Consider the following 21,666-nt stretch of genomic DNA (forward strand, 5'->3'; position numbering starts at 1 on the left):
CTGGACTCGTCCCTTGTAGAGCCATGCTGAGTCATCTTCAGATCTTGATGTCGAAGCTGGTCCCACATCCACAGCTGCTTGACGCATACGGGTTGTCCGTGATCTTGAACTGGGACCCAATAAGCTCCATCGTAAAGTCCACCTTGCTTCCCTTCAGCAAATCCAGCGAAGGCTCGTCAATCACCACCTTTGGTCCCTCAAACGTTACGCTGGTGGGGTCGGCATCTTCTGGTAGGTATTGGAACACGGTATCGTCCTCCCCAACGACCTTAGACCAGTCCTCTGCGCTCTCGCCCTCGGGTAGGGTAACTAGGCTCATGAGGTACTGGAAGCCGTGGCAGCCTCCGCTCTCGACTTGTATCCTCAGGGCTAGGTTTGGGTTATTGTCCTTCTTCATGATAGTTGCTAGACGCTATTGACGCAGAGAGAAGCTGTTAGGTTTCGGAAGCTCCTTTGTTCGATGCTCGGGTACACGTAAACTACACATACCTTGCCTGCTCGATCCGTGATATCGAGCTTCATCTCTTGCCCTTCCTCATCTGTCTTCGGGTTCCAGGCGCATCTCGTCTGCCTCCTCGTCGCGGAGGCCGTGAGGGCTCGGGTCTGCTGTCGCACCGTCCTCCCAGCAAAGCGCTGGGGCATCATCCTCCTAGAAGCACCCTGGGTGCAGTGTTGTCGGGTTGTGCCGAAGCCGGCCTTGCTAGTGGTGGTAGTGGTCGTGGTCGTGGCGGACTTCCATCTCGGGACAAGTACCGAAAGGATCGGTGCCGGGGAGTTCGACGTCGATGTTGTACGGCGCGCAAGCTGCACGAAGATATTTGCACTCGAGGGGCTATGGATACACCGAAGAGAGGCCATTTCGAGCTGCCTTGTGGCGATGCTGAGGTCGTGACAGTGGGTATTCGTTGAACGGGGGGCGGCAGTCGAAGAAAATTGAAGATGCTAATATTCGGTAATAAGGTAATAGCTTATGATGTGAAAGGTGGTGGGCGGTAGGTGGCGGCAGTTGATTGTTTGCCGCATTAGTCAGCCCGGGGGGCTCGATGGTTTTTACCCAATGGTAGTAGACGGATTTCAACTCCACGACTATAATCTTCAATGACGCTTCATTATTTCTCTCCTTGGACGAATTGCATATCGTTGCAGTAGCCTTTTTCATTTGCTTTAGTCAGAAGGATTTCTTCCTTGTTAACTGTCTTTGCAGATGAGCCTATGGCTAAGGTGTTCAAGCTCGGTTCGGTCATCGCTGTTGTCGGAGCCGGCCCCTCGGGGCTGTGGAGACCATCGGAGGCTGCAGCTGCAATCGCCGAGGTTTCGGGACGGCCCCGGGATTTTGAGATTGGAACTCAGGAGGCAAGCCTCTATCGTTTGACCGATCCCAAGTTTTCGTAAAATGAGTGGCTTTTTTTTTTTTTTGCTCGACACGTTCTGCAATCTGCGCCTTTGAATGGCCATATGACCAGATACAGGACGGGCTGGACGTGACGGTTTCCCTTACGTTGTGTACTAAATTTAACGCCCTATATTGATAGGGTTCAACTTGTGTTCCTCCTTACAGTACTCGATACTTGCCCCAACCATGTACCTACCTACTGACGTAGCAGGTTAGTTCATCCATTGAAGGAATCGATCTTTCATAGTCGCCTGCTTTGCTTGTTCTGCGTCTTATCCGAAATCATCCGGATCCCCAAGATGATATACTGTAGCTTCCTTTGACGGGCGAGTTTGATAATAAGAAGCAGAGAAACGGAAGCTTTGATCGAAGCTGAAATGCAACGTTTCGTGCGTAAGGTACCTTAGCGTCTAGCGACCATGTTATCACCTGTTTAGGGTTCATTCACTTTCTGACGACTTGAAGTCGGGCAGTCGAGACATAATGACACAAAGCTATGGCAAGAGGCACCAATGATCCTGGACAAGTCTGGTACCACAATCCTCGATTCTCATAAGGAACATCAGGGCCGCCCTTTCCGTTCTGCCCCTTCTTACTACATACACCTGCATAGCTTCTGATTGCGGATTGCACCTTCTGATCTGAATTTCCCAACCCCCGGCGAAGGTACCCCTGACTATTTCTATGCATCTGAGAACTATCGACGGTGCATCGTCCAAATGGTTCTTCAACTTCAACCACACGACCACCCTAAGACCTTTTCTCAAGAATAACTTAGACTCTACCTAAAGATACCTACTGATTACTTCCATTCTCAATGTCATTCGTGATTCACAAACTCGGCCTTGCCGACAATTTCAAGCCAACGCGACACAGAGCGGCAAGACCCCATTTCGGTCGAGGCGGAATCCAAGTCCCAAATCCTGGAGGCACGGCAGACATGTCGAGCTTCATGAAACACGCGAGAGACGTCGCCGCTGGCAAGGGTCTGCAAAACGACCAGACAGTTTCTCCTGAACAGCCGCCACACACGCCTCAGGTTACACCCCTAGAAGTCCTCTGTCTCGCCATTGCCATCTTTGTTCTTGCGTGTATCCTCGGTTTCATTGTCCTGATTGGTATCAAAACTAGGCGCTCCCGCGCACAACATGAGGCCAATAGCTTTCCGGAGAGCAATGGTCGGGAGAGATGGGATGCACACGACACAACACAGGTTTTCATCAACGGCGTCCAGCGACGGAGCGACTCGGTGGCGGGACAAGAGAGAAACGAGTTGAGTCTCCTCGAGAGGGACGATACGGCATCCCTTGCACCAAAGCACATCTTCAGGCCTTGGAGAGCCCCCGCTAATGAGCGTACCAGCGGGATCGGAAAGTTCGACGGCACATCGACGGGGCTTTCCAACGACACATCCCGGGAATTAGAACAGCACTCCATGGCCGACACTCAAGGGTCGATTGGTCCGAACGCTGAATGTTTACCCGCACATTGTGGCCGTAGACCATCGAGGCGCTTCGACGAGCAGGGTGTGAACGGGGGTTCAGGACCAACGCCCCATCCGTAGCAGCTGGGCGGTAGCACGCAAGCAAGACAGGACAGGACAGTCAAGAATGGACAGACAAATAAAAAGACTCTATTCCCTCGCTCGTCCCCGCCTTAACCTAGTATACCGGCTCCTCAGGGTGATCGCACAAGGGCCCGCCGGCTTCTGACTCCCTAGCGAGCTTCACGTGCGTGTTGCGTAGTATGTTTGTACAGCTGTATTCCGATCCGGATCGCGTCGTCTATCGATTCGACGGTCGTGGCATCTTATGCCTGCTTCCTGATCTCTCTGGCGGCCTGCTTCAGGCTGGAGTTGCACTCCTCGTATGCGCGTCCGGCTCCGAAACCGACGCCGACGAAGGCGGGCCACGCTCTGCGCTTGAAAAGGAGGACCGAGAAGACGACACCGAAGCCAAGACCAAGGGTAGACTTGACGAGGAGGTTGGACAGGCAGTGGTCCCACTAGAAGATGGTCAGGGATCTCGGGTTATCGACGTTGGTGACGGCTTGGGGGAGCTACCTTCTCGTTGAGAAGTGCCTCACTGACAGGGCGCGCGACGGCGCTCGGGGGAGGGGGAACAGAGGTGTCTGACATGGTCGTCGATACCCTAAGGAGCTGATCGTCAGTGTCAATGGATCAAACGAATAGCTGGGGAGCGGTGCCTACACAATTGACTCGATGCGCAATGGTGTTGTCGAGGTCGGAGCTTAGCTATGGAATTGAACCAAGTGATGTTTTCGGAGAGAGCCGGCAAATTGATGATGAACACCCGAGGGCGGTAAGTTTCGGTGTAAGTCCAGGTGACCTCTTTGGATCAGGTGGGGCGGCAGAATCCCGAATTTTTGGGAAAGCTCCAGCCAAAAATCGCGGGGAGTCGATGCGACTTACACCTGAGCGCACTCAAAAGATCTGCACGTCTTTTGAAGTCCCTCGTGGTTGGTTGCCTATCATGGACGTGGAAATGACTGATGCAAGCCCAAGCAGGTCTTCTGAGACCATTGTAAGTTCTTCAGTCATATTTAACTCCATCCTTGTCTACTAACCGCTGTTGAAGACGTCGGACAGGGACTTGGTCAAGACAGTGCGATCTCTCGACCAGACGGGCCCTGGAGCCAATGGCGAGAACCTCGACCGAGTATGGAAGCAGCTCACATCTGCCAGCCAGGGGCCCTTCTCTGCCGCTGAGGAGAGCGTCCTCCGATGGCTTCTCAAAGTCATGAAAGCGAACAACGACGAAGCCGACACGATCCGACGATTTCCCTTGACATGGCGCATTCTCGACTGCGCATTCCAAAGGATTCCTCTCTTTTCACTCGCAAAGTCCCTCGCCGACCGAAAGTTCATGGCGGTTCTTCAACAAACTCTCAAGAGCGTCGCGAAGCCGAGCACCGAAGCCCAGGCCTTTGGTTCTACATCGAAGAAGAGGAAGAGGAACAATGCCGCAGTCTTTGAGCTGAAGACGCTGCAGTCTTTCGAGGGCTGTCTAGGCACGGGGGAGGCCATCTTTGGCGCATTGAAGAACCTGCTTGAACGACTGGACCCGGCGGCACAATGGTCCGCCCACGATAGGATGGGAGCAGAACATATCAAGGCACTCTTCGCCCAGCCTGCGACCGAGGCTGTAGAGTTGCTTTCGCCTCTGCTTTCACTTTGCGATTTCTCCTTGGAAGCGTCAGATACCGAGCCATTTGAGGCGCAAGAGTCATGGGTGAAGGTGTTCTCATCCGCCTGGGACCTGCATCTTCATGGGGGCACGGATGCGCTCGAAGTCGCGACTCACCTCTCGCGCGTATCCTTCTCTATTCTGGGCAAGACTAAAAACCAGTCGAGCAACGATGACCAAGTGGCCAAGGTATGGACGCGCGATCTCGAGAAGTTCCTCCAACGCAACCTTGTTCTGCCGGCAAGGTCGGCATACCTCAACAAAACCGATCTCGAGGTCGTCATTCGCTGTTTTGCTATGATACAGAACATTGCCTTGACCTCAGTTCCAACTTTCTACAGCCTAGTGTCATCAGCCCCGAGAGTTGTTGGAGGACTCACAACAACAAAGGCTGAGGAGGCCTGGATGCAGGAAGTTTTCAAGATGTCTGAGCGTGCCATGAAGCAGTTGTCTGCTAGCGAAAAGTCGCATGCGATGGGAGGAATTCTCGACGAAGCAACCGCGAACAAGTCTCACATCGCTCGGAGTGACCTTCTGTCAGTCTGCGAGTCTTACGCGTTTCCTGATGATCAGAGCGAGACTGACTGGCGTCTCTTGTCGCTTGTTGCGAGATGTGACGCGGATGTCTTTTTGCAATCAGAAGAAGGCACGCAACTCTTCGACCAAGTGTGCGACAGGATTACCGCAGTCGGCGCGGAGGCCGACGAGGGCATTATGCGGCAGCTGATCGAGTCGCTGATAACTAGCTTTGAAAATGCCCGCGATCTATCAACATTCCTGAAGACGTGGTTCAATCAACTCTCGAAGTTCGAAGACAAAAAGCTGCGCTCCGGAGACCGGCCAGTTTGGTTTACTAGAGTGCACCGCAACCCGACGCTAATTGGAGGCATTCAGAAGTCCTTGACCACCAAGCAGTTGGTCAATCTGCTGCAATGGGTTGAGGAACAGCAGGAACTCCGTCCGGCTGCAGTCTTCATCTTCCTCAACACCCTCGCTTCTGCAATCACCAAAGACGACTATGCCGATGCGGTTGGAAGCAAGCTTGCCGACATTGCATTGAACGTCGGGTCGGCCAGCAAAACACCGTCAGACATTCGCTCCCTACGTTGGAGAATCATCTCCAAGACTGTTTCCTGGCTAGACTATGACCAGGCCACCGCTCTCTGGGATAAGGTCCAGACAGATCTCACAAAGGCATTACAAATAGCCAAATTTGACGACGAAGATACATGCGAGGCCCTGGAGTGCGTATATAACTTCTGGCTATCAATGTATCCCGATGGCCGCGACCAGACTGCTCTTTCTTCCTTGCTTACAACCTTCGTCGAGAGACTATTGAAGAAGGTCAAGGTGGAAGACCTTCAGAGTCTCTTCAATTCTCGAGATTTCGCAGTTTCAGATACCTCTGATGTCCCCAAGTTTTGCGCAGAGTTCCCCCTTGCGGCTTCGAGACTCGTGGCTCTTCTTGCGAAGTCCTCGGGCGGTCTGCCGGACTACTTACAACGCGCCTTGAGTGAGGAGACCTCTTCCAAGGGCAGCGAGGTGAAGCTGAGCAACGTGCTACACGCAGTGGCCTCAAACGAAAACAACCTTTGCACAAGGAAGCTGACAGCCGACGTGGTGGATCACGCCATCGACATCATCAGCAAGGCCTCAGCAAAGTCTTCCCCCTGGGTTGAGCAGCGGAGCAGGGCCGCCATGATTGAATTGTCAAGAATTCCCGACGAATCTATCACGAGACAACAGAGGGAGCGTCTCATGGAAATCTTGGTTCCAAAAGTCCACGCGGTAGGCCAACTGGATTCTTCGGACTGGCATCTGGTTCTGGGATTCTTGGTCAAGCTGATGTCAAGGCCAACTTTCTACCAAAACATGTCATTCTCCGACCTTCAAAAGATTGCCGACTCACTGTCAAAAGTCTGCGCGGAGAGCAACTCAAGGACGGCTCTCGGCCTGTCCCAGCTCGTGTCACAATTGGCGACATTGACCGTGCGACAAATGAACGATCACCAGGAGTGGCGCACGCAATACTTCGACAAGATCCCCGCTCTTCTGAAGGGCCTAGATGGCGATGCCTCCTCTGTGCAAATGACTCTATTGAAGGCACTGCTCTCCGTTGTGCTTCCTGAAGCTGGTTCTGAGGACAAAGTTGCTGTCATTGACGGCGATCAAATAGCTTCAGCCTTGGGAAGTCTCATTCAAGACACCTTGAGTGACTTTTCCAAGGCCTCACGAAAGCAGAAGGTCAAGGGAGATGTCGTCAACCGCGCTCTAATTGCACTCGACGCAGCCGAAGCTTTGCCAAAGCCGGCCGTCGCAGGGCTCAAGATCAAGGTGTCTCAGTTGGAGGAGGTGAGCCAGCAGGCGATCACGAATGGATACTTCAGCGGCTGGAAGCTTCAGGCATTCCTCATCCAGTATTTCCCGTCCAAAATTGCAGCTGCTCGGCCGACCTCCTTTGGCCAGCTTTTCAGCAGCACGCTGCCCACGCCATTACCGAGTGGCGCAGTGCCTGATCCCCTTTCTGACTTCAACCGACAATCTACGTTAGAAGATATCGTTGACGCCGCTGTCGCCGGTCTTGACTACAATGGGAAGGTTCAGTATGTGCAGAGCCTTCTTGAAGGCGTTGAGGCAGACACCGCTCCGGCAGCCGGTTCGACTTCCGAAGGCCAGCTCCTTGCCATCCGCCGTGTGGTTACTCAGATGACCGGTAGGTTTCATTCCCTCCTCGCATTTGGTTGATGCTTATAAAAATCATAGAATCCCTCGTCGGTCATGAAGAGTCAAAGACCTTCGACCTGGCCACAGCCCACGGCAAACTAATCAGGTACCTAGCCCAGGCCGGAACTGTACGCGAATTCGTCAGGACTGCCGAAGTCCTGCAGCAGCTGCTCGACGTCAAGTCGGACTCCATGACCCAGTGGAACATCGAGACGACACTCAGCACGGTGGCAGCAATCGTCTCCAACGACCAAAGTCACCTTCTCGACGCGTCGCCGAGCGTATACCATTGGCTCTGCAAGCTGATGGAGGTTATCATCAAGAAGCATCGCCTCCGGTTGGAAGGCCACTACCACATCCTCGTCACCACCCTCGAAACCCTGCTCAGCGCCCTCGCCCACCCCTCATCATCTACACAACAACGGGCCAAGCACGCCGCACAATTCACCCGTCTCGTCACCCTCGTGTGCGAGCCCGCCGCCGCGGCAGTCTCCCGCGTGCAGCATCTCAGCGCCCTCGACTCGGCGACCGACGCGGCGAAGAGGTCGGCCGGTCGGCACATGTACCTCGTCCTCATGGCGTACGTCAAGCTGCAGCTGGACGTCGACGTGCCGCGCGAGGTCCGCGAGGCGTTGGAACCCGGCATGAACTCCGTGTTTGACATCACGCCGCTCGAGGTGAGGAAGATTCTGAATGATAGCATGGATGCCAGTGGCAGGGCTATCTTGAGGGAGATGTACAAGAGGTATACCAAGTTTGGCAAGTGGAGCGGTGTGTAAAGAGGAGGAAGCGTGGATTCGCGGAGGCCTGTGTGCAAGATACCCTAGACATAATGAAGCATTTTGGTCAAAGATAATGTATACCCTCGATTCCGGTGTACCCGGCTGTGCTGTGTGCAGGTACTTGCTCTGGTCTAATCTTGGCCTAGACGGGAAACTAACAAAGTTCCCATCGTGCCCAGGTTATGTACTACGTGCCCCTGATTGACTCCATATCCTGCTATCAGCCCTGTGCTCAGGGCAAACATATGATATGGCGTAGGTGATGCAGATGGAATACATATCGACGAATACACCACAACCACCCCCACCCTAACATCTATAGGATGAAGATCTTTGAAAGGAAGGCATGAGCAGCGTCTAAAGTGTCCAAGACCTAGTAGTAGAAAGTGATAAACGCATAATTGGGTCCTTATAAAAGGTTGCGAGTTCGAGTTTAGTAGTCCTACATAACGCCATAAACAGCTCATTTTCGACTTTTTGGTATTTCTTCATATTCAAAATTTCATCTTTTCCATCTAGCTCATGGGCGTAACTTCAGCTCTATTAAGGTAGTATAAATAAGACTATAAACGTAGGGTGTTTTCTATCGCACCAGACAGAAGTTTTAATAGGCAAAGTGTCATGACGAGCGTGCGATAGCACCACGTCTATTTTAACGTTAGGCACGACAACGGGCAGGTCAGTAGGCTTTGGGTAAAGGTGAATAGATAAACGGGAACCTCGGGCCTTCATCGTAGTTGAGAAATGGTTAACGTGTTCCCTGTTACAAGCCCCTCCACGGTTAGTCACTAATGCCCAGGGTCAGCGGCAGCTATCTTATCAGATCTACCAAAAATTCATCAATGTTTCGTTAGTACAGGGCACCTCCCTGGCCCCGCTCAAGAAGGTACAAATCGTAAAGACGTCCGGGCCTACAAATTACTATTCCTTAGATCTAACTAGGCGGCGCGGGAGTAATCTAATATAAAGAAGATATCTTAAATGTGCTAGAGGCTATCATATTAAATACCTTTCTCAATTTTTCTTTTAGATATCTTTCTCCTCTTTCTTAAAGGGCGATAGCACCTTTTTCCTACCCCAGAAACCTTACTCTCCTGTCTTATTCCCCTCTGAATATGACTGAGGTACTGAAGGAGGAAGCGAAATGGTGAAATGGAAATATTAAGAGTTGCAGTAGACCGGGCACCCTCGCGTACTTCAGGTTCAACGGATGATTATCAGCAGATCAATCTGCCATCAGCGTTCAATTCAAGTTTTCCAAGCTCAAAACTTCAGGAGCAGATGCTTAGAGAAGACATAGGATGGATAGAAAGCACCCCTTACATAGGCCTTCTAACCAGTACCGCCGACTCGAAAGAACAGCTAGCCAGAAGGTTGGGTTTAAACAGAGCACGCCCTTTCTAGTATATTTGATTTCAGTGAAACTTGAAGCGCTCTTTGACATATAGCTTTCCCCTTCGCGAATCTACGCCGAGCTCAAAGCCATTGCACCTCGACGAAACCCTGCATGCCGTCATCAAGGCAAAGGACGAGATGCAGAGTTGGACTTTTCATCCGGCGTTGCTGGTCTATAGCGCGATTGTTTCCCGTCGTTTGTGAGAAGTATTGTCCCGACACTTAGTCCCGAGGTAACAACTCCGCCCAGACGTGGGAGCACGTATGTAATGCTGAGTGAGTGAGATACACCCTCGCGAATATTCCGAAGCAGTAAATTGCACGGCAGGAGGGCTCTTTCTAATCCCCAAGTATCGTGTGAGGTTGATTGAGTTACCGGGTGTCTGTCTTACGTTGCTCTGAATGAAGCTTGGTGAGGTTTCAATGAACCTCTGAATAATACAAAAACACAGTAAGATGACCTACCCTCGGGCTAGATCGAGATAAAGTCTCTGTATTGGGTACCGCCGGGGGGATAGTAGAACTATCATAGAATCTACAAAAACTACCTATGCGGCCTAGACACTATATCAAGGCGTAGTCTTTGTGCGTTTCGCAAGGCTGGAGAGGGAGTCGAGGGTAATGATGATCTCGCGGAAGCGGACGAGGACTAAATGGAACAGTAGGGGCGAGCAAGCTGCGCCGTGAAGTCTCAGAGAGGTGCCTTCCTCGTCTCTCTACCTCGTTCACCTTCTAGAATCTTTCCTCATCCAATTCGCAGTAGAGTACATTACGCTCAGCGGCTAGGATAGAGGCGCAAGAGGGGATTCCTTCGGGCAGGGGCATTCATCATCATAATCAATGCCCGCCTACGAACGTTTACCGCCCCCTGCCTCTTAGTCGCCCTCTTCGCCTTGTTGATCCATAGCTACGCGAAAACGCAATGATCGCCCTCAACTCTCGCCTACGGACAGCCTTCCCACTCGTGTCTATAACGAAACACAAAACCGGTCTCATGCCTTCCTTTCGAAGATTTCTACCTTATAGATGTAGTGGCGGGACGGTTGTGGTGTATTCGTCGATGTGTATTTCACGGAAGGTGCACTCGCCTCAGTACCCATCACTTCGCAGGTTGGGTCCCGCGGCACAAAACCACTCCAGGGCACGACGAGAACCCGTCACTGAGACGGATGCTCCAAACTCCTCTTTGGATATGTATTGTTATTTCAGCATATTTCGGTATCCTATATATCGCGCTCAACTCTCAGGTGGCCAGTTATCTGCTACACCTCTTTTGATAGCTACTGTCCCTCCCCCATCAACTCATAAAAAAAATGACCGAGAAGATCGTTCCTCGGCTGCGTCATTACCAGCCTAGCCAGTTCAGTTCAGTTCAGTTCAAGTCGTCTATTCAACCGCAACGCCGCCCAAATGCCTAGATGCACGTTTCATGTCCCAATGCTTTCGAGAGCTTGTTGATCGAAGTTTCTTTGTTTCCGTCGTCACAACCGTCTAGTAAATGCCTTGCGTTCTATATTGGAAGGTGTCATAGCTAGAGAGGCACGTTAGGATGAGCTTCTCGCGGGCAAGACATTGTTCAAACTTACAGCCTTGTGTAGTAGCTGCCCAGGGACTTGCCAATCAGGTCAGTTTCCACAAACTGCTCCGCTTCGTCCGCACTCAACTGCAGCTGGAAGCGTTGGCGAAGATTGTGTGTGGCCTGAACAACTCCCGCCGAGTAGCATGGCATCTTTGAGTCACGCCCCATCATGGCCACCAAGTCGATGATGTTATCCGCAGACCGCCGCAGAGCTGAAATTGAGTTAGCAATGTTATTTCCCCAGGCTCAATACAGAACTTACCTTGGAAAGCTTGCTTGCAAAGCTTCTTGTAGTCTTCGTAATCATCCGACCCAATGCCACCCAACACCTCGATGTACTCCTGAGTGAGCTTGAAAGGTGCCGCCTCAAAACCAACAGAGCCTGGCGAGTTGGACAACATGAAACCGAAATCGATGTGGACGATGTGACCTTCGCTGTCGATCAGGACGTTGCCGTTATGTCTATCCTTCAGCTGCAGGATGTATGAAATCATGCTATAAGCGGCCAGTGAGCGTTTGAAAGCGTCCACACCCGCTTTGAAAGGCTCGCTATCCGGAGCACCGAACGCTTTCACAAAGTGATCTCTCAGCGTAGCAAATCGGCGTTTCTGACCGGGACTTGTCTCCATTGACAACGTCAGACTTCTCTTAATGGAATGCAGCGACACGCCATTGGTGATGGTCTCAATCAGACCCGAGGACTCGCCAGTAACGAGAATCCGCATAAGCTTGACCCAGACGTTGACTTTCGCATCAACCCAAATCTTGTGGCAGACGTCAATGAGCTGGCAAGCAAAAGCTTCCTGGCGCAAGTCGGCTCCGGTCTTGACAATGACACTGACCAAATCCCAGTTCTTCATCCATCCATACGGCGAAGTCTTGCGGATGCGCTCTTTCTTAGCTTGCCATGCCTCACCGAAGACAGCCGCGCTAGGATCGTCGCGGTCACCCTTACTCTGAATACCACCAGTTTTGATATCGTTTTCCATTCTCGCCAATCCTGCACCAGCATTGGGCCCCGGTTCGACGGGAGATTCGCTCTCGGCTTCAGAGGCCTGGGCCTCGGTAGCTGCAACAACAGAGTTCGCTTGAGCGGTAGAGGCTTTGGCAATGATGGTGTCAAAGGTCGGGCCCTGCTCGTCCATATCGAAACTCTGCTCTTCCAAGCTTTGCATGCTCGCAATAATCTTGGCTCGGATTGCCTGTACTTCATGTCGTGGTCGCTTGCCGCTTGTAGCTTCGAGCTGAGCCAACATCTGTGAAGCCGTGCGCATGTGGGTAGCGAGCGCGGAGAAATCTGGTTGATCAACCACAGCATTAGGCCGCGAAGAGAGTGTCATCTTGCGGAGTGGGCCTGTTGGACTGCTCGATCTCGAGGTTGATGTTCTGGAGCTCCGCGGAGTCGTGATTTCCGACATTACAGTCGACATTGCAGATGTGCCAGCGCTCGGAAGACGTTGGGCTTGCGACGGCGTAACCTGTTTCCCCTGGGGTTTCTGGAAAGGATCATCATCATACGGCTTGATCAGGGGCGAGCTTCCCAAGTCGCCAGAAACCGGCTCAAACACGCTGTCAACTATTGTCTCTGGTGTTTTGGGCGCTATAGGTATGCGAGGTGAATCGGAAAGGTCAAAAATACGTCGGGTATGGCCGGGATCGGATAAGAGAGTGGCCAACAGCCTCTTGTTATCTGGCGTATCCGGATCGAATGTGAAGTCATCTCTCAATACCTCAACCATGAGAAGATATGGCACCTTCTCTGCACTGTTCAGTACTGTCGACTCTCCTGGATTCAGACGAACAATTCGATGGTGCCGACTTTTTGCTGGGGATCCATCCACCAGGGTAGGTGGGCAAATAACCGGAACGTCCACTTCCGCCGGCAGGTCTTGCGCTATGAGGGCCAGCTCCGCGCGGAGAGCACTCAGCCGAGCGGGTTTTGGCACGATTACAAGCCTGTTGGAGATGCCTTCTAGCGCGGTCAGGAATTGCGTCTCACATCTAAAGTAGTGTTGGCGCAGTAATCTTGTCTTTTGCAGCGATGTCAAGTCAGAACCGGCGGCACCGCTCTTGAAGTGAAGGGAATGTCTCCTGTTCAGAGCATCGTTAGGGCGTGGGGGAAATCCTGCCGATACTGGTGTTGCCGGTCTCGTTATGGCCAGCCTCGGGGAACGTAGCTCAGGGAGAGGTAGCGAAGAGGAGCTGAGACGGGCGTCATCGTTCTTCATGTTGAGATGAGGCGGAAGACGCTTGACTTCGATGGGGGTCTTGGAGCCAGAGGAACCTGGCCGAGACGGAGATGGATCCGTCGACCGATGCTGCAAGTTGGACGACGCGACGCCTGGGGATACCAGATCCGGCGCGCTGACCATCCGCCCGCCATCTTTCGTACGCCTAGACCTCGTGCTCCCAGCCGTCACCGTGTGGGCTCGCGTCACCTGCGCTGTCTTGGGGTTGCTATCTCGAGAATCGGATATAAGGTCGTCGGACGGCTGAGGCTTCCTAGCCTGTGCCACGGCAAGTGGTCCCGCCCACTGTGGGACTAGTGGCACCGCGACACTGGCCAAGACGAAGCTCGCCAGGACCGTGACGGGTAAGATGTTCTCCTTGATCTTATCGTGCCTCGCAGCATCTGGCAGGCCGAACACAATATGCTGCACCTTGTTGTATACCCTCCGGCATGTTTGAAAGGCCTTGGACGACGGATTGGACGATAGATCGTGTAGGTACGTCTGGAATAACCAGAAGGTCTAGGAGATTGTGAGCGAATACGGCAGCGCAACAGCGGGGAGACGAAACAAACCAGAAGTGCAGCGGTGACGGACTCTTCGCACAAGTCCAGGAGGAACTCCTCTAAGGCCATGGACTCGTTGTCGACGCTGATTATTAGGTGGCATAGCTGCGGCAGGAAGAACTCGATATCCTCGTAGGGGAATTGTCGCAGCTTATTGCACAGGACATAGTGAATGCCCACATGGTCGGCGTAACGACTAGAGGAGGGAAAGATCAGGGGTTAGCAGAGAGGTCGTTCCAATTGCCAATTACCGAAACAAGCGCCAATTGAGAGCATAGCGCATGACGGCGACGGGTGGGCGCAAGGGGAGGGTCGCTCACGAAAGGTAAGAGACCGAGAGAAAGGGGTTCGAGTTGAAGACGTCGGACTCAAGGAATCGCTTGAGCAGGTCCCACGACATTGGTTACGCCACGGAGCGGAATGAAGGATGCAAGTGCAGCGAGGCTCGGTGCCTCATTTGATCATGGACATGAACGGGATTCGCAGGTCGAGGGATGGTTTCGCATGGCGGGAAGCTCAGAAGACTTGGGAGAATTGTTCGAGCAGTCGCAGCAGGGCACGCAAGAGGATGGGAGACAAGACGCCCAGGTACACACGGTGGCCGGTTACTCGATGCAGATAGGTAGCTCCCTCTCCGCCGTGAATTGGATGTCGATTTGTCCACTAATCTGAGGGCATGACTTGGAAGGTGGGAGGAATGCCCCATGCACGACCCGCCGTTTCCCAGTACTAGTGCCTAAAAATTCTGGCCTCAAATTAGACTACGTCGCCGGTTACCTCAGCGAGCATGAACCTTGGCTCATGGTGCCGCTGAGAGCGGGAGCCTCTGAGGAGGGGGCCAGCCGCACCTTGAGAGTGCCGGACCCGAGAGGATCAAGGTCGCGCGCTAGGACGAATGGGGGCGACGGCCAAAACCCCTGTCTGCGGGGCATCATCGTTTTATCTGCATATGTGACGTTATTTGCATTCGATTCTTGAGTTCCCTTTCTGAGTTTCCAGTGGTGAGATTTCATACTCATGTTGAACCTATGAGGCGAGAGTCTCATTGACAGAGAGGGCAAAATGGAGAATGTCACTCGATGAATGAAGCATGCTCTGGCAACAATGTCAAGCCCCAGTGTACCACACAATAAGGTACGAATAAAATACAGCCACCTCATATGAGCAGGGTGTCTTTGAGTGAGCGGAAAATGAGTTCCACATGAGACGTCCCCTGGTGAAGGTACCTACCACAGCCAGACGCTTCAAGGCGCGGCTTATCATCATCCCGTGCACATTATGAGAGGAAAGGTGTGCAAACGATAAAATGCTTCCATTCTAAAATCGTAAGAAGACTTGTCCAAGACAGGCTCGATGCGCATACAGAAAGACAAGCCGTCCATGGCATGCAAGTCGAGGAAGCAGCGCTTGTTCCTCCGTTCCATAAGGTAAACCATGTAATATTTCCCCCCAGGTGCGGCTCGACGAGTGTATCGCCGTGTCACCCAACGCCAATGTAGATGCTAGCCAGTCCAACGCCAATTCTCATAACCCTTTTCATATTTCTCATCATGGGAAATTTCCTTTCCCTTCTCTTCCCTCGCCTCAAGACCCAAGCTGAACATGAGAAAACTCATGCAGCGGCCTTCTTCTTACGGCCGCCCTTGCCCTTCTTCTTCGTCTCAACTTCCATTTCCTCGTCGCTTGACGACTCAGCCTTGGAGCGGCCACCTCTCTTCTCTTCGTCGCCAACCTTTGCAGCAATGTCGGCCAAGAAGTCATACTGGCCATCTGTCTCGATGACTTGCTTGAGCATCTGAGCCGTGACACGCTTGGAGTTCTTCTCCCGTGCGATTTCGGCACTTCGGCTGACAACAGCAATCATGAACATCTCGAGAGCCTTGCCAACAGCAATGGGAGTCTGCTGGGCGACCTTGCCAACCTCCTCATCAGCCTGCATGATACGCTTTATCCTGGCTGTGGGGAACTTTGTCCGAACGGGTGATGGGTCAATCGGAGGTGGCGAGTCAGCCTGCTTTGTGTTCTTTCTGGGAGGCATAGTTGCTGAAGCTGGTGTTTGTGGTAGATGTTGTGTATCTGGGTTGTAGGGGATATCGTGTAATTGGGGTGCTCCGCCAAAGTTTTTTTGGTCTAGAAATCCGTGGCTTTGAGGTGTTTTGGGCTGATGAGCTTGCTGTTCCTGGTAGTTGAGAACGGGCTGTATCCCATAGGCGCTTTGCATATGTGGTGGGGGATATTGCGGAGATGGGTGGTTGTGTGGCGGTGACTGGTGGTGGTATTGAGGAGATAGGTAATGTTGGTGGTGTTGGTGCTGCTCCTGCTGCTGTTGTTGCTGAAGCGGTTGGTACTGGTGCTGGTGCTGACCTTGGTGGTGGTGGGGTTGTAGCGGTGGCTGATAGGAAGAGAATTCCGTTTTGATTGCCGCTGGTGATGGGAAGTGGGGCTGCTCTTGTTTGATGTGAACAGGAGTAGAAGATGACTGGCTTGGGTGGTGAATGCGTGCTGAGGGGGAGGAGTATTCATATACGGGCGGTGGTGCAGCAGACGCAGACGGAGACGGAGAGGTTTGGAGCTTGCTCAGTTGTTGCTGGTAGTGCTGCAGACTGTGAGTGTGCAGTGGAGGTGTAGGCGGGGCGGGTGCTGCCGAGAAAAAAGAAGAGAGGTCCGGCGACTTTGGTGCGTAGGTCGTGTCGTCCGCCATTTTTATTACTTTTTTCCCCCTCTACCTCCGGCCCTGCTGGAAAAATTGATGGCCGCTTTTTTTTTTCAATTTGGAAGTGGAGGCCAAACGACAGGGGGCCTTGGCTGGTGCCCCGAAAAAAATTGGCCAAGGTTCCAATCCAAGTTTGGCTGGCGTGGGACACTGGATGATTAAGCGAAGGGCAGGGACTGATTTTTGAGTACAAAAGCCAGCCTACACCCCCACCTCTATCTTGTCCGCGGTTGCGACACCGTTTGCTTTAGCAGGAATAATCTTGCAATGGTTGTGTGATTGCGTCTAATGATGGATGTGTTCCGTATTCAGTCGTTAAGTGGGTATATGTCCAGGAAAGTACGGCGTCTAAGTCCTGATTCAGGCGTGGGCTGCTACGTGCGGTGAAAGGAATGACAGTCTGTTCTACCGTCATATATCCTTGGGAGTCAAAGGTGTAAAGGTCCCACAGACGTATGGCCAATCCAAGTCGCGTCGAGGGTGACAGTAAATCGAGGCAGAGTATTGCTGCGAAGCTCGGCTTGAATATTGAACACAAGGCGAGACAGAGCGCAATCGACTTGTGAGAAGTGTGGGTGTTTTGCGTGTGTAAGGCAGCCTCGGCCAACGTGTTGGGCAGCGCTGCGATACAAGAGCAAATGACGAAGAGATGAGATCAAAGCCAATAAACGGCCTACAACATGAGGGATTCGTAGTATCCTCAGTACCCTAGCCTGTTTGCAACCGTGTACCGGACCTAAACGGTGGATGGCAGGATGTTGAGCAGGACTGTCCGGATAACTGCTTTGCAAACTTGCAAATCGAGGTTAAAAACTGCGTCCCAGGTCCAGCAAAATGAACCGGCCACTTGCAGTACAGAGAAGATCCAGGCTCACTGGGCTCTCAGTGAGTCTGCGTGGATGTCGAGACCCAACGTCGCAACTGGCCAATCCTGGTATTGCTTCGGATGCAGTCTACGTATGCCAGACCGCGTGAGAGTGAGAGACTCAGTGTAGCCTGAGGGGGCGATAAATACCGACTGACGTCGGGAGCGTGGCTGTGACACAAGCTTGTCCGAGATGTTGATATGCCAGATAGGTGATCTACTGATCCAAGGTGTGTAAATGGCGTTTTTGCTGAGTCAGACCTGGAGACTTGGAGTGACACTCAATAAGGTTTCGGTGTGTCTAGCGAGCCAGGGGTGAAGGGAGTTCTGTAAGCTTGGGGCTTTCGGGGTTCAGTCCTGGGGCGTGCGACGGCGTCAGGCGTTCCTGTGCGGGGCAGCAGCGGTACTTTCGGAAGCGGCCTGATGCTCTGATATAGTGGTGGGAGGTGTTCAGGATGGGGGAAAGGGGAGGTTGCGTTTGAACGGGATTGTAAAGTGAAGTTATGTACGGAGTAGGAGAAGGAGGAGGATTTGTTGGCGTTGATCTTTTTCCAAGATCCAGGTGTCAAGGTTGACTCAATACAGCCTCAAAGTTGACATGCGTCCATCGGGAAGGATGCAGTCGGTCTGACAGGCAGACGAGGCAAGGCCAGGCGGCAAGTAGGTAAGGTAGGCGCAGACACACAAAAGTACAGGGAGGCACACTCTGGGCGCAAGCACACCAAGTGTGCACCTTCTTGCAACCTGCCCTGGAAATTGAGGTGGTAGATGGGCTGGAACGAATGGGAATGATTGGATAGGAAGGACACTGAATGGGAGGGAAAGAGCGATGGCCGTGGGACGACGCGACGGGTCGAGAACCTGCGGAGGGGCGGACGGCGATGCGGTGCGGTAGTGCGGTAGGTGCGGGTGCGGTGCGGTCGGTGGCAGGTGCAGCCAGCGGCTGGGTGGGCTCCTTCTTTTCGCGGTGTGCGGGTTCCTTCACTCCTGGCGATGGATCACGGTGGGAATGTCCACCGTTTATATGCGCGTCGCGGGTCAGAGCTCCTTCCCAACTCCCCTTTCTTGCTGCCCTCTGCTTTCCCCCCAAAAAACACGCCTAGGCAGGGGTCACGCTGCTATGCTGATTGGGTCAGGATGCCCGAGCTGTGGCCACGCCTTCCCAAATCCTGCATGAGCACAGCCGCTAGTCTCCTGCTTGACGGCCTCTGTACCTTTCTGTGCTAATTAAGCTCTGTTGGTACCTGCCTGGCCATCCACCTTCCTTCCCTCAGGGAGCACGGAAGGTAAGGTATCTTCAAGGCGTCCCGAATGTTCACATTGCGCCCACGTCGGCACGTCCTTCTCCAGTTCCATTTCTTGAACAACGCTTCTTTTCTCCTTCTCCTCCTTCTTCTTCCTCTCCCAACCTACCGGGATCTCTTGAGTCATCCTGTTCGCGCCCAAAAATACTCGCACCTCATCGGCGTCATCACTAATTTCGCCACATGGTCGATGTCTCCCCCTTCGTCCCAGCTTACCGCCGCATGTCGCAACCTCGCAGACGTAGCTGCATCTCGAGGCGCGAAGTAACGTGAGGCAGGCTGAAAAGGATGGCTCAACCGAAGCAAGGTAGGCCACGGCAGGCTGGCTGATCTCTTTTACCGTCTCAGCCCCAGCTCCCATCATGTCGTTTCGGCCCCTGTTTTCAGATTCTAGACCTGGCATTTGCGCAACCTTGGACTTCGAGAAAGTCTTGTCTCGTTACTCTTCATTCTCGATATGCCTTTATACCTCGTGGCCCTGACCTACGTACAAGCTTGCTTTGTCTTCATGAGACACCCAACATCGTCGAACCCCGCCGCCATCTGCCCTCAATGCTGCCTGGAGCTGGCACCCTCCCTGCTCCTTAGGCAGACGAGCTCTTTCTGCAGCGCGCCATCATCAAGGAACCCCGTCGTCCGAAAAAGATGTTTTCTGTCGCAAAGCCGTCGCGCTCCTCGACTCGTCAGTGTTTGAACCACACATGACTTCATCCGAGACCCACCACAGCTCCCTGCCCGTCTGAGCTTTGCGACGGCACCTTGAGTGAATGCCCCCCCGTCTACGGAGTAGGTCGCCAATCGCCCTTCCCGCCGAAGCGACTTTGCAGTGGGTCCACCTACGAAGAACTTATCTGCATCCTTCAACGCGTTTTCGCGAAATGTTTGTCAACGTTTTTCTGAACAGATATCACCCTACCACCGTCGTAATTTCCTGTCGGCGGACGGCCCGGTATGCAGGAACGCAACTCAATCATGCAGGTAATCAAACCACTAAATTCTATTGTTTACACCATATCCTATTGGTGGCCAGGGATGAAGATAACGAAGAGAAACAGCTGGAGACCACCCCAAGAGGCCACAACTGTAGAAACCGAGTTATCCCAACTCAGGTTTCGAGGTTGGCGTGCCTCGGTCTATGACAGTTTTTACTTGATCTAATCAGACTTTTTTTTTTCTAAAAACGGCAATCTGCCTTTAATAGGCTTTCTACTGGATGTGTTTTCTGATGGCTGACGTGAGTGTCCGCAGACCCTTGAGTCTCTTGTCTTCGGTGCTTGACAGGAATAACGAAACAACGGGCCAGGCGTGTATCCCGCCATCCTCGCTACGACTGTCGACCTCGGTACTTTTGACCAAGACGTTAATCAGGTCCTTGATGTCGGGTGCGAACACCTCTTCTGATCCGTACGTGATGAAGAAGCCACAAAGTGGACTAGCTTCCGCCCACACCCGAGGATCGGCGCACTGCCCAGGCGACGCGGTCTTGTCGTAGACATGCGCTGCCCCAGCATACTGCACCGCGTAGTTCCATAGCGTGTCGCGATCCAGAAAGTCGCTGGCCGTATTTTCATGCTTGTTGGAGATGAGCTTGGCCCACGGCGAAATCAAGACGCAAAGCCCTGGAAGCGGGGACTCTGAGGCTTGACGCAAGTGCTCCTGACTTCGACCTTCAGATGCGGTGGAATCGTCACTCTTTTCCTTGAATGCCCGGGCCTCGTTCATGTGACCCAGCTCCAGCAACAGCGTCAATATCAGGGTTGCTCCCGCTGAGTCTCCTGCAACGACCACCTTCCGAGGGTCTCCAACTTTTTTCAGGACATGCTTATAGCCCCTCAAAGTCTCGTACATTTGCCTTGGGTACATTTTATCGGGCACGAGGGTGTACTCTAGAGAGAATATGGCAGGGTTCCGGTAGCCGGCTTGGACGAGTAACGAGTGCCACGACAGAAGAAACTCGAGGTAAAAGTACGCGGAGCCCATGGCAAAACCGCCTCCGTGGGCGTAGTATACCACAATGTCGGGCGGTTGTGACGCATCCTTTTGGATCCAAACCCCTTCGAAGCCGTGTTGGCCCTATCATTCAAGTCAGCCACCGGCCATTGTGCACTGAGATGTAGGTTACACTCACCTTTTCCTTGTGCTCACTCCAGGTCGCAGGTGACCTGAGATAGCCATGCCGCAGCATTCGAAACCGCAGAAACGGCAGAGATATGTACTTTGAAAAGAAGACACGTCCAATATTGGTTGGCAAGTTTGCAAAGGCGTAACGCACGCAGCGTATGACTAAATCTTCGAAGAAACTCGCGCGCTGCACAAAAGGCGACTGCTCATCGTGGCTGAGTAGATATCGCTCGTGGAACAGGGACGTCGGCAGTTGAAACACGAGAAAAGGCAGCATCTTCAGAGTGACCACTACCGTTGGGAAGAAACCGACATTGATGAGGAGCTGCGGCGTCAGGAAGATGACAAAGACCAGACAGTCGAGCAGTGATACCGGTCCGAGGATCATGGTGGGCGGCGGCGCTGCAATTGTTGCACCGAACCGTGGGCCGACTTATTATTCCAAGCGTGACGTTACGTAGATTATAAAATTGCGGTGCAGAGGTGGTCGTTTTGTATCAGAGGCGCCAATTGGATTTATCGTGAGCCACAGGACAAATCTGGAAGAGAGGAAGAAAAGGAAATTGAGGATTGAAGCAAAAACTGAGGTCGATGGTAGGAGGGGAGCTTGTCTCCAGGATAATGGCTTCAAGGTTGTAGCTTCGGACTTTTCTCGATAGGCACTGCCTTGAGCCATTCCATCCCTCCCTTGGCCGCCCAAACAATCGATTTCCCACGGCGTGGGCTAATGTAAGACTGAGAAACGAGAAGCTTTTGGCTTTCTTTCGTGACGTCTTCGAGGTTACGGAAG

At 52.8% G+C, this 21,666-nt stretch overlaps 7 protein-coding genes across 7 annotated transcripts; 2 read left to right on the forward strand and 5 right to left on the reverse strand.

Moving 5' to 3' along the window:
- Nucleotides 1-37: 37 nt before the first annotated feature.
- CABS01_15256 (iron-sulfur cluster assembly accessory protein) lies at nucleotides 38-858 on the reverse strand (the record flags this gene model as incomplete). Its single annotated transcript, XM_060548592.1, has 2 exons — nucleotides 38-412; nucleotides 490-858. 2 exons carry the CDS (start codon nucleotides 856-858, stop codon nucleotides 38-40), a joined length of 744 nt encoding a protein of 247 aa, XP_060392005.1.
- A 1,475-nt stretch (nucleotides 859-2,333) lies between these two features.
- Nucleotides 2,334-2,957, forward strand: CABS01_15257 (uncharacterized protein; the record flags this gene model as incomplete). The annotated part of the gene is made up of 1 exon (XM_060548593.1): nucleotides 2,334-2,957. One exon carries the CDS (start codon nucleotides 2,334-2,336, stop codon nucleotides 2,955-2,957), a length of 624 nt encoding a protein of 207 aa, XP_060392006.1.
- A 245-nt stretch (nucleotides 2,958-3,202) lies between these two features.
- CABS01_15258 (uncharacterized protein) lies at nucleotides 3,203-3,530 on the reverse strand (the record flags this gene model as incomplete). Its single annotated transcript, XM_060548594.1, has 2 exons — nucleotides 3,203-3,397; nucleotides 3,456-3,530. 2 exons carry the CDS (start codon nucleotides 3,528-3,530, stop codon nucleotides 3,203-3,205), a joined length of 270 nt encoding a protein of 89 aa, XP_060392007.1.
- Nucleotides 3,531-3,885: 355 nt separating this feature from the next.
- CABS01_15259 (Urb2/Npa2 family protein) lies at nucleotides 3,886-8,102 on the forward strand (the record flags this gene model as incomplete). Its single annotated transcript, XM_060548595.1, has 3 exons — nucleotides 3,886-3,936; nucleotides 3,991-7,312; nucleotides 7,363-8,102. The coding sequence occupies 3 exons, from the start codon at nucleotides 3,886-3,888 to the stop codon at nucleotides 8,100-8,102; spliced, it is 4,113 nt and encodes a 1,370-aa protein (XP_060392008.1).
- A 2,889-nt stretch (nucleotides 8,103-10,991) lies between these two features.
- On the reverse strand, nucleotides 10,992-14,273 carry CABS01_15260 (phosphatidylinositol 3; the record flags this gene model as incomplete). The annotated part of the gene is made up of 5 exons (XM_060548596.1): nucleotides 10,992-11,031; nucleotides 11,087-11,291; nucleotides 11,342-13,829; nucleotides 13,883-14,069; nucleotides 14,194-14,273. The coding sequence occupies 5 exons, from the start codon at nucleotides 14,271-14,273 to the stop codon at nucleotides 10,992-10,994; spliced, it is 3,000 nt and encodes a 999-aa protein (XP_060392009.1).
- Nucleotides 14,274-15,485: 1,212 nt separating this feature from the next.
- CABS01_15261 (histone-like transcription factor and archaeal histone) lies at nucleotides 15,486-16,574 on the reverse strand (the record flags this gene model as incomplete). The annotated part of the gene is made up of 1 exon (XM_060548597.1): nucleotides 15,486-16,574. One exon carries the CDS (start codon nucleotides 16,572-16,574, stop codon nucleotides 15,486-15,488), a length of 1,089 nt encoding a protein of 362 aa, XP_060392010.1.
- Nucleotides 16,575-19,961: 3,387 nt separating this feature from the next.
- On the reverse strand, nucleotides 19,962-21,264 carry CABS01_15262 (uncharacterized protein; the record flags this gene model as incomplete). Its single annotated transcript, XM_060548598.1, has 2 exons — nucleotides 19,962-20,828; nucleotides 20,884-21,264. 2 exons carry the CDS (start codon nucleotides 21,262-21,264, stop codon nucleotides 19,962-19,964), a joined length of 1,248 nt encoding a protein of 415 aa, XP_060392011.1.
- Nucleotides 21,265-21,666: the final 402 nt, after the last annotated feature.

The sequence above is a fragment of the Colletotrichum abscissum genome, assembly GCF_030869225.1.
Source record: "Colletotrichum abscissum strain IMI 504890 chromosome Unknown Scaffold_64.1, whole genome shotgun sequence".
Taxonomy (NCBI): Eukaryota; Fungi; Ascomycota; class Sordariomycetes; order Glomerellales; family Glomerellaceae; genus Colletotrichum; species Colletotrichum abscissum.